At 43.3% G+C, this 11,673-nt stretch overlaps 2 protein-coding genes across 2 annotated transcripts; both read left to right on the top strand.

The window, feature by feature from the left end:
- The first annotated feature begins 1,516 nt into the window (after nt 1-1,516).
- Nucleotides 1,517-8,332, top strand: mcm6 (minichromosome maintenance complex component 6). Its single transcript, XM_084369439.1, has 18 exons — nt 1,517-1,736; nt 1,915-2,061; nt 3,309-3,419; nt 3,552-3,639; nt 3,767-3,928; nt 4,018-4,183; nt 4,282-4,430; nt 4,626-4,776; nt 4,887-5,028; nt 5,118-5,259; nt 5,354-5,461; nt 6,176-6,331; nt 6,436-6,564; nt 6,652-6,816; nt 6,926-7,052; nt 7,154-7,324; nt 7,422-7,561; nt 7,761-8,332. The coding sequence occupies exons 1-18, from the start codon at nt 1,639-1,641 to the stop codon at nt 7,872-7,874; spliced, it is 2,466 nt and encodes an 821-aa protein (XP_084225565.1). The 5' UTR covers nt 1,517-1,638; the 3' UTR covers nt 7,875-8,332.
- A 124-nt stretch (nt 8,333-8,456) lies between these two features.
- LOC311266675 (uncharacterized protein) lies at nt 8,457-11,647 on the top strand. Its single transcript, XM_084369170.1, has 3 exons — nt 8,457-8,523; nt 8,780-9,044; nt 11,111-11,647. Exons 1-3 carry the CDS (start codon nt 8,481-8,483, stop codon nt 11,280-11,282), a joined length of 480 nt encoding a protein of 159 aa, XP_084225296.1. The 5' UTR covers nt 8,457-8,480; the 3' UTR covers nt 11,283-11,647.
- The last annotated feature ends 26 nt before the right edge of the window (nt 11,648-11,673 follow it).

The following is an 11,673-nucleotide window of genomic DNA, read 5'->3' as shown; positions in this document are numbered from 1 at the left end:
ACACATTTGTGTCAGAAAATCATCATCTTCAGCGCCCTCCTACTGTAAGTAATGAGTGGTGAGACAGACAAAAGCACTGGTGCACAGCTTTTCTTCCACCTAGCACACACTCCTACAGTTTATATTTACTGCTTGTTTGTTTTTTTAATATCAAGTATTTGGTCCCTAAAGGCTTGAAACTAGCTTCAGATTGAAAGTCTCATTCTTCAATAGCTGCAAAACTGTAGAAATGTCTCCTTCGACAGCCCGCTCAAACTATCTGCTGTCCACATGTATCCTCAATATGCCAAACATGACACATATATTTTTGCCAAAATATGCCAAACTTACATTGTTTCCAAACAACAAAACAGACCCCAATAAATTGCAATATACGGAGCACAGTGCTGGCAGATAAACACTCTGTTTGGTTTATGTTCTCTTTTGCCCGTTAGAATACATTGTAGTTGACGTGAATTCAATAACCGTAATAACAGCTGCTGCTCTCTACTAACCCAATAACATCACTTGTGAGGACGAACCAGCAACTAAGAGTGGCTATCTGCAACAATCATCCCTCACTGGCTTCCCACTGACCTACACTGGCAACGGTGGGTGAACAGTTATTTCTCTGTATCACCTAGGTTACTATAACTATAGTATTTTAACTGACTTTAACAATACCTCTAGGACAAGCTGAACTGACACAAATTTGTACCAGAAACTTCTTTTTCTTAAAGCGACATTATGTAGAAATTGGCATTTGTGTGATTTGTACTGTAGGTGCTAACTACGAACAAAACTCATTACGTAATAACAATGTTATGTGTTGAAGTAAACATGTATGTAACGCTGTGATCCCCCCCTCTCACTGAGGTTACATAGAACAGGAACAAGTGATGGGGGGCAGAGTGGCTGAGACAGAGACACCATTCACCCGATTACAAGACACTGAACCATCAACATGATCATGAAGGTGTTGTTTTAAGGTGAAAAGGCTACATAATGTTGCCTTAAACCAGGCTGTGTGCATCTGCAGCCAAGGTCTATGTGATGTTGACTGTTCATGCGAGTGTACCTAGATAAATGAGTTTCCAGCGCCCTGCAGTGGCCGCAGTGAGGAACTGCAACACCACATTGCAATTGTGGCTTTCAAACACACGACTGATGTTACAGTTGTAATCACACTAACAACGATATTGACATGTAATAATAATTATATTATATTATATAATAATAATAATAATAATAATAATAATAATAATAATAATAATGTTGTTGTTAATATGTTGTCTGTATTGTGTCTACTTTATGTCAAGTTAAAATGACAGAACAGAACAAATAAGCACTTTTTTAATCACCATTTTTTTCGCCCTGAACTTTATTGTCTTGAAGCCGGAAACATGCCGCGGGAAAGAGCAGAAGGACTTCACGTCAGTTGCTCCTGATTGGTCACAAGCCGGAGAACGTTTGCATGCTATCGCCGATTGGTCGAAAGCGGCGCGCCAAAGATCACGTGTCTCCCTTTTCGCGCGAAACTGTAGCTCTGTTGTCAGGACTCGAGCGTGCTGTGTGTTCCTGTGTCCGGAGAGCAGCGGTGCGGATCTGTAACTTGCGGGACTTTTTGACTCCTTTGTCGCAGTTTGACGGTGTTTCAACATGGATGTTGCCACAACGACCGCGGAGAATGCCGGAGAGATGGTGAAGGACGAGTTGGCGGAGAAATGCCAGAAGTTATTCCAGGCTTTCTTGGAGGAGTAAGTCAGTCAGTCAGGCAGGCAGCACCAGGCTTCATTGTGTTGTTGTCGGCCCCAGATCGCGCTGCGCACGAACTGATATCGAAAATATACTTTAATGTAATCAGTTTTTATGAGGATCAGATGCTTTGTTGATCAATGCATTACAGTTGAATTATCTCTCTGTGTCCGCGTGCAGGTTCCAGACCGGGGATGGGGAGGTGAAGTATGTCCGGGAGGCCGAGGAGCTGATCCGGCCTGAGAGGAACACCCTGCTGGTGAGCTTCACAGACCTGGAGGGCTTCAACCAGGAGCTGGCCACCACCATCCAGGAGGAGTACTACAGGTGAGCTGACACAGGAAGCAGCAGTTGATCAACACCTTGTCACCTACAGAGATGAAGTGAGCAGCACCACTACCTCACTGCTGAAGCTGGTACTCTGATACACAGTGGTGGAAGAAATACTCAGATCTTTTACTTAAGTAAAAGTAGTAATGGCACAGTGAGAAAGTACTCCATAACAGGTGGAAGTCCTTCATTCAAAACTTTAAGTAAAGGTTCAAAACTAGTAGCAGCAGCATGTAATCGGAGTACTAAGAGTAATAGTCCTCTATGTAGAATGACCCATTTCAGGGTTGGGAGGGTTACTTCAAAAATGTAATCCAATACAGTTACTAAGTATTTGTAGCCAGGAACTTAATCCAAGTATCACAACATTAATGTAACTTGATTACTTTCTGTTACTTTTGAATTACCTCAATACCAAGTATATGCAGATAAAGTAGAGAAATCTATATAATATCTTCAATTTAATGTTTAAAGAACACACACTTTTGTATTTGTTTCTCACTCAAGACCAGAGTGGCAATGTGAGACTCAAGTGTTGTCATGTGTGTGTATGCATAGTTACAGACTCGTACATCATTCATTATCTAGATATTGTAGTCCTGTTAGTAATCTCCTTTTTACTGAATACATCTGTTTTTCTGTAACTTCACTGGAATTAACTTACTGGAGATACTTTTTTTGTATCCTGATTATTTAGTCCTGTTAATGTCATTCCAACTTTATTTGTATAGCACCTTTCAAACAAATCAAAATGCAATTCACAGTGCATTACAAGTGACTGAACATAAACATGGTATATTAAGAAAAACAAAAACAGGTTGCAATAAAATGAATAATTAAAAATGATAAAAGATAAAAAGTAAATGATAAAAATGAAATGTTGCACGTAAAAGTTGATTTTAAAAAATGGGAATAGAATAATATAAAAGTTAAATGTAGATAAAGATCTATTTAAATATAGTAAAAAACGAATATAGGTATTATTCATAATATGAATTTGCAAAGTAATAACAACTGTAAGATACATGTAAAGTAAAAGTATAGTGGATTAGAAGTGCAGTATAAGGTAGAAGAAAAATGCTCAAGTACAAGTACCTTCAAATTGCACTTAAGTACAGTACCTGGTAAAAGTAGTGTTACATCTCATCACTGCTAATATAAGTGCACACATTATATTACCTGTATCAGTGACTAACAGCCATAGACAGACTGCTGTGGACTGACCTGAAGGGTTGTGTTTTCAGAGTCTACCCCTTCCTTTGTCGGGCGGTGCGCAACTTTGCTCGTGATCATGGGAACGTTCCCCTGAACAAAGAGTTCTACGTGGCCCTCGAGGATCTGCCCACCAGACACAAGTACGTTCATTTCAGACAGCTTTTATTGGCATATGATTTGTGAACTTGTAGCGCAGTAGTCTCAGTGATTAGTTTGATATGTAAAGCTCGAGCAATATATCAAATCTGACCCCTTTCCTGTGTGTGATGTAGGATCCGTGAGCTGTCATCCATGCGTATCGGCACCCTGGTGAGGATCAGTGGTCAGGTGGTGAGGACACACCCAGTCCACCCTGAACTGGTACGATATCCTGCCGTCAACACATGCATGAAAATAATCAGTGGTGTGAGGTAGCAGCCACACTGATGCATAAATGTGGTAATGTCGAACTTGTCTGATGATTGTTCCGCCTTCTTTGTGGTTGCAGGTGAGCGGCACCTTCCTGTGCATGGACTGCCAGGGGATGATCAAAGACGTCCCCCAGCAGTTCAAATACTCCCCGCCCACCATCTGCAGGAACCCCGTCTGCAACAACCGCTCCCGCTTCCACCTTGACACACACAAATCCAAGTTCATCGACTTCCAGAAGGTAACTGAGAGAGAGGATACATGAACGGGTGCGCTGATGACAGCATTAGCCCGGCGTTGTCTGATTACATCTTATCTCTTATTGTTCAGGTGCGAATCCAGGAGACGCAGGCAGAGCTGCCTCGTGGTTCCATCCCACGCTCGCTGGAGGTCGTGCTGAGGGCCGAGGCTGTGGAGACGGCTCAGGCCGGAGACCGCTGCGACTTCACCGGGACCCTCATCGTGGTGCCGGATGTGTCCCAGCTCCGCACTCCTGGTACGACTTTGAGCCTCCAGTTGACCTAAGAAAGTACTTCATAAAATCATTGTAGTTGTTTTGTTTCATCGGACACCTCATTATTGTCCCCTCTCCAGGAGTGCGAGCAGAGACCAGTACCCGTGTAGCCGGAGGACCACAGGGCTACGACTCTGAGGGTGTGAGGGGGCTGAAGGCTCTGGGAGTCCGAGAGCTTTCATACAGACTGGCTTTCCTGGCCTGCAACGTGGCCCCAACTAACCCAAGAGTAAGAGACTAATAATGAGCACATTTACATAGTCATCACATCTATTAGATGTTTGGTCCATAAAATGTCAGTTTAGTGTCAGAAAATATTTGCATTTAAGAAGCTGGAATCAGACAAGTTTGAACTCTTATACATAAATAAAGCTCCAAACATGCTTATCTTTCACTTACAAGTGTGTCTTTCCTCTGGTTGTAGTTTGGCGGTAAGGAGCTGCGGGAGGAGGAGCAGACCGCCGAGAGCATCAAGAGCCAGATGACGGAGAAGGAGTGGGAGAAGGTGTTCGAGATGAGCCAAGACAAGAACCTGTACCACAACCTGTGCACCAGCCTCTTCCCCACCATCCACGGTCAGTGCTCCAACTGTCTCTGAACACTTTCTCCAGCCAGGACAGCTCTGGTACATGGTTTTAGAGCTGGAATGTTTTTTTTAAGCTAAATGGTGAGTTTGATTGTGCAGGAAACGACGAGGTGAAGCGCGGCATCCTGCTGATGCTGTTCGGTGGCGTTCCCAAGACGACCATGGAGGGGACCTCGCTGAGAGGAGACATCAACGTGTGCATCGTCGGTGACCCGAGTACTGCCAAGAGCCAGTTCCTCAAGTATGTGACGCAACGTAGAAAAGTCTCCTTCAACTATATAGAGATTGTAGGACTGAATGACTCACGGATCTTTAAATGTGTGTTTGCAGGCACGTGGAGGAGTTCAGCCCCAGGGCGGTGTACACCAGCGGGAAGGCCAGCACGGCTGCAGGTCTGACGGCAGCTGTGGTCCGAGACGAAGAGTCCAACGAGTTTGTCATCGAGGCCGGAGCTCTGATGCTCGCCGACAACGTGAGTGTTATGAGCCACTACTGACGGCGAAGGAGGACGTTATGAAGTGTATTTAGTGGTGTTTACCGCAGTGTTTTTTTTTTTCTTTCTCCAGGGCGTGTGCTGCATCGATGAGTTTGACAAGATGGACCTCAAGGACCAGGTGGCCATCCATGAAGCCATGGAACAGCAGACCATCAGCATCACCAAGGCCGGAGTCAAGGTAATGGCAGCCGGAGCAAAAATGTAACTTTTGTCGAGGTAATTGTGGCAAAAACGGAAAGTGAAAGATCCAAGATCGAGTGCTTAGAGCTGCTTGAAATTGTAACCGCATTATTTTAATAATAAATGTTTCATATTGGCTAAGGCAGGTTATATAGGATTCTTAAGTCTACTTACTGTCAGGCGACTTCATTTTTAAATATGAAACTTTGTCACCCAATTTTCATTGCCTGGTCGTGAGGCAGTCTATCCACACTGTGAAAATTATTTCAACCTGTTTTTAAACGCAGTGAACTTGTTTCAAGTATTCTTTACATTTCTAGTTAAATTTTTCCTAATTCTTGTGCAGCAAACTGCATCATTCTCTTTTCCAGCGAGGGACGTTCATTTCTAGTGCCTTTTTTAAACAAGTTGATTTAAATTAAAATGCAACAACTGATATGTCCTTTTTCATCTTGAACACTTGAACCGCCACCCTAACTGGAAATAAAAGCCTGTTTTGCTCTAATGTTTAAATACATGTGGCTTTAAAATACATTTAAGACTTTATAGGCCCGTTAATGGTGCACCTCTGAGTCTGCAGTACTCAGTTATACACTCTGTATGAATAAAAACACTGGAAAAGCTTGAAAAGTGCTTTAAGTTGACAATGGAAGAGGTGTAGGAACCCTGTCTCTGCAGTAGAATAACCAGGCATTGCCTCCATCTTCCTCAGGCCACCCTGAACGCTCGCACATCCATCCTGGCTGCTGCCAACCCGGTCGGAGGGCGCTACGACCGCAGCAAGAGCCTGAAGCAGAACGTCAACCTGACCGCCCCCATCATGAGTCGCTTCGACCTCTTCTTCATCCTGGTGGACGACTGCAATGAGGTCTGTTAACTTGCTTCTGCGCTGATTATTAAATTAACATTTTTTTTTCATTCTTGCATTTATCTGAACTGGTCTAAAGCTGCATGCGTCTGTCTGTATCCCAGGTGACGGACTACGCCATCGCCAGACGCATCGTGGACCTGCACTCCCGCATAGAGGAGTCTGTGGACAGACTGTACACTCTGGATGAGATCCGCAGATACCTGCTCTTCGCAAGGCAGTTCAAACCTAAGGTGGGTGTCTGCCTGCGCCGACTCTGCGTTCACATCAGGGTTGTGCGCTTGTGATCTGTATTAACAGTTGCACGTTCCCGCTTGTAGATCTCCAGCGAATCCGAGGAGTTCATCGTGGAGCAGTACAAGCGTCTGCGTCAGCGTGACAGCTCCGGAGGCGTGTCCAAGTCCGCCTGGAGGATAACGGTGCGACAGCTGGAGAGCATGATCCGCCTTTCAGAGGGCATGGCACGCATGCACTGCTGTGACGAGGTGGGCAACGAATGATATTGTAAAGTGACCAATAAGGTTTAGTAATGTAACTACTCACAGGTGTATTACATGATACAATGTTGACCTTTGTCTCTCTCTGTGTTTTCAGGTGCAGCCCAAACATGTGAAGGAAGCCTTCAGACTCTTAAACAAATCCATCATCAGAGTGGAGACGCCCGACATCAACCTGGAGCAGGAGGACGAAATGGAGGAGGAGGAGCAGCAGGAGGAGGACGGTACTGACAAATCTACACACCGAGATAAAATGTAACATAGTAGATCAATAATAAGTGTGAAGGATCATACGTTTTTAACTAATAAAAACTTGTACATGCAGGAAACGCCATCCCTAACGGAGTGAATGGCGTCAACGGACACGTCAATGGAATTAATGGTCACGACAAAGGCGAGCCTGGCAGCCAGGCCAAACCGTCCCTCCGCCTGTCCTTCACCGAGTACAGACGCATCTCCAACCTGCTCGTGCTGCATTTGCGCAGGGCAGAGGAGGGTAAGAGAGGTTCCTCTTCATACAACGGAAAAGTTTCCAGAATTGCTTTTTCTTTCATGATTCACTCCAACGTTCTTACCAATATTCTGTGTCGCAGCTGAGGAAGAGGAGGAGCTGAAGAAAAGTGCGGTGGTGAACTGGTACCTGAAGGAGATCGAGTCCGAGATCGACTCTGAGGAGGAGTTGGTCAATAAGAAGGGTCTGATAGAGAAGGTCCTCCACAGGCTGGTGCACTATGTGAGTCCGTCCTTCACAAAAACAAAGCTGAGTCGTCGTTATCCAAGTTTTGACAATAACTGATGACTTGTGTGTGTGTGTGTGTGTGTGTGTGTGTGTGTGTGTGTGTGTGTGTGTGTGTGTGTGTGTGTGTGTGTGTGTGTGTGTGTGTGTGTGTGTGTGTGTGTGTGTGTGTGTGTGTGTGTGTGTGTTTCAACAGGATCACATCCTCATTGAGCTGTCTCAAGCAGGGCTGAAGGGCTCAGAGCCAGCCAGCACAGAAGAAGAAGAAGCCGTTATGGTCGTCAACCCCAACTACATCCTGGAAGATTAAACTCCTCCCCTTATCCATCCTGTTTGTTTTTCTCCACCGCCCTTACAGCCTCCATCATTGCTGATGTTAAACCTTAACAATAACGTTCAAGGTTTCTGAATGCTCTTATGTAACACATACATAATAGTAGCCCTGGAGATGTCATACGCCCTGTTTTTGGAGTTTATCTGTACTGTACAAACGAATATGAGCTCTTTAAGGAAAGAAAAAGTGTTTTAGGTCAAACTGACTTTTGTAAATAAGCTGCTCTCTTTGCTCCAGTTGTTTGCTGGCTTCTGTCTGTTTGTTTGGCTCTTAGTTTATGGAACCGCCCTGAATTGCTGTTTCTCCATAACTGTATATTAAAGGCATATATTGAGGCTTATTTGCCTCCATGGATTCAAGTTATATTGTATGTCTTTTTGTAAAATTATGTTATGATGTGAATGAAAATAAATAAACTGTTGACATAAACACAACTGCTTGGTTTGTATATAATAATTAACACTAATTATTAAAAATTCATCCTGTGTTGTATCTAATCGCTACATCATGATGACCACTAGGTGGCAGCAGGCAGACGTCATAACTGTACTGCGCATGCGCGACTGACATTATTCAACAAACATGGCGGCACCCTACGTGACAGCAGTGAGGACAGCACTGAAAGGTAAAACACAGGTGTACTAACATTACACCTTCTCTAAAAAGTGTAGGAGCCGCAGTTAAACAGAATTAACATCGAAGTTACCTTCGGCTCGGCCTCTTACAGTGTAATGACCGTCAGACTGTTATTTTGTCGGAACTTTGAATCACACAGATGACTTTCTAACGATGTAACCGGACTCAAGCATCAAATGAACCTCCCCGCTAAGGTGACACAATATTTTTTTTAATGGAAGAATAAACGTGTTTCTCTCTCTTAGGTGTGCACCTTGTTCCCGGCCGCTGGCTCCTCACGCGGAGGAGCAACAACCCGGCAGTGTGTCAGTGTTTGCGGCTACATGTCTCCCCCGCTGCCTCCCTGTGCAGCAGGACAGACACACAGAGGAGCACCCAGCCACAGAGCACAGCCGGCACCCACACTGACCACAGGAGAGCTGGGGAGGAAGAGGAGGAGGAACCTGAAGGTCCTGAATACATCCCCAAGAAAAAGGCGAAGAACCCCATGATGAAGATTGGCTATGCCTGGTGAGTCTACTCTCTTCATTCATGTACATGTGTATGTAAATATACAGTTGTAGTGGTACAACACCCTCCAGATCACAACAGTCATTCTTATGTAACTGTCACAAAAAGTGATCTCCTTGTAGAGCACAACTCAAGTCATCAGAAATATAAAAATACACTGTACTAAGTAATGTAAGTCATTGTACAATGAGGAATAAAATATGAATGAGAATTCACCTTGAGTCTCGGCCACATCATATAACAGGAAGGAGATCCGCACACTTTACATATATTATATAAATTGTATCAGATATTCTGTCAATGCAATTTGTAAATTGTGATTTTGTTGTTCTGTTCTGTATATGCACATCTTTTGCATGTCTGTCCGTCCTGGGAGAGGGATCCCTTCTATGTGGCTCCCCCTGAGGGTCTAAGGACAGAGGATGTCGTTCACTGTACAGATTTTAAAGCCCACTGAGGGGATTGTGATTTTGGGCTATATTAATAAAATTGATTTGTAGACCAGTAAGCCTCTACCTGAATGTAACTGTGACTGTGACTAGTCAGATTCTGCGTCATCCACACTACAGTCATTTGTCAGGAGGCAGTTTGTTTCTAATTTAGGATTGCACCAAACGTCAGCAAACCATTTTTTATTAGACAAAAAGAGCAATTTTCCTCGAGCATCATGGCTAGCACACTGCACTGTGAGCACTGCTCCTGGGGTGCTACTTGAAAAAGTTAAATTTTCTGAATAACGTGAAAATAAAGATAAAAAAATAACAATTGAGAAATAAGTTTAGTGTTGTAGTGATTATTTAGAGCTTTAGGTCTCAAGGTAAAACCCACTGGTCTGCTGCTGGCTCATTCCCTCCGTCTGAGAGTCAGATCTACTAAATTATTAATTCTTAACGATCTATATATTGAGTGCTCTTGTCTGCAGTGACAGCTGTTATGCAGACACTAACAGCTAACATGTTCACAAACTGACAGAAAAACAATGCAAGTGTTTATATTCATGTGCCAGAAGTCACGTAGACGCACAGTGTTGAGGGACACAGCAGATGATTATTACATTTATTATGTACACCAAGGTACAACAATAGTCTTACACAGCACTCCTCCAACACAATCCTACCTTCATGAAGATATTACTATCTACATTATAGTCTCTACACTCATTTATAAAAAGGTGGACAAAATATTAGAAAAACACAAAAAACTGCTTGAAATATGACCAGAAAGTTGATTCAACACCAAAACAGCTTTAACACAAATTTTAGTGAGGAAATCATCTATGATCTTACTCTTGTCAGACTCTGCCATGTCATTTTTAAAGTATAGATTCCACCGCATATTTCCATACATACCTACCATTGTTTCACCAGACACAGGAGTCATGTGATTTTAGTCCCATGCGAATTGACATTTCTGTGATTTTGGACAGCAGTCAGCAGCCGTGCCGTAAGATCGGCTGAAGTGATGTGTAAACATGATGACAGTTAAACCACAAAGCATCCATTATTTGATCTAAATAAGCTGCAAATGTGTATTTATGCTTCTAACACATGCAAAAACTGTGCAAATCAATTCTAAACTATATTAATAATGTGGCTGCTGAAACGCAGAGCTTTGACATCTCATCCAGGAGATATTGTCAGTAAATAGTGTGACAGTAAACAGACTTCACTGTAAAAAACACTGATGCAGGAGAGTCATTTCTAAATCACAAGAGGTCTTCTGGTAAAACTAGTCTTGTGCGAAAAAGGGCGTTAGTTTTGTGTACCCAATAATAAACTGTGTGTGAGTGTACAGCATGTGTTCAGCTTACATTTCACAAGTTGTGCCACTCCTTCCCAGCAAATTGTGTTTCTAGAGAGGGAAGACTGGATGATCTAATCACAAGAGGAAACATGAGCACAGTAATTACCATTAGCTCCCTAACCATGACTCAAACACTCTTACCCTCGCCCTTTTTGCTTCTTCTACACTACACTATGTTGATGTTTTTTCTATGCTCATAATCAATAATGGATACTGTGTGTGTTGCCCACTGAGTAAAACAATTATTGATCTCTCCCCTCCAGGATGATAGGCCTCCCCACGGGTATCATCAGCTTCATCCTGGCCAAGAGACAAGTGGACAAGAACCGACTGAAGCAGCTGAAGATTCGACAGAGGATGAAAAATTCAAACGAGGGGGATTACGAAGGCAGTCGCTACCGCCATCCTGCAGAAGAAGTTAAACTGGACCGATAATGCTTTGAGATATCATATCCTGAATGTCACTACTGAGGCGGTGCCTCGTGCGCTACAACCCAATGACTGATTACAGAAGGGGTGTCACCTTCATGAGCTTGAGTTTTAAAACATCCAAAACCTCTTTCAGACATTCAGAACTGGGCTGTGATTCTTCTAAAGGCTAACGTGGATGGAAATCTGAGAGGGAACGTGCTTGTGCCCGAGCCTTAAGTCAAGACAGATGTTTTGTTTTTGCTCATGAACACAGATGAATCATACTGTTAATGTTGACTGCTTCATTGAATCTGGAGGATGATCACATTTATTAGCAATGATGCCGATGTTATAAATATGATAAGGAAATAAATATAAATGTATGAATATATATAAGAATCATCACTGGTATAAC

The sequence above is a fragment of the Pagrus pagrus genome (assembly GCF_965226575.1).
Source record: "Pagrus pagrus genome assembly, chromosome: 12".
In the NCBI taxonomy this organism is placed as follows: Eukaryota; Metazoa; Chordata; class Actinopteri; order Spariformes; family Sparidae; genus Pagrus; species Pagrus pagrus.
The sequence above is the reverse complement of the archived record's forward strand: the minus strand, read 5'-3'. Positions and strand labels throughout refer to the sequence as shown.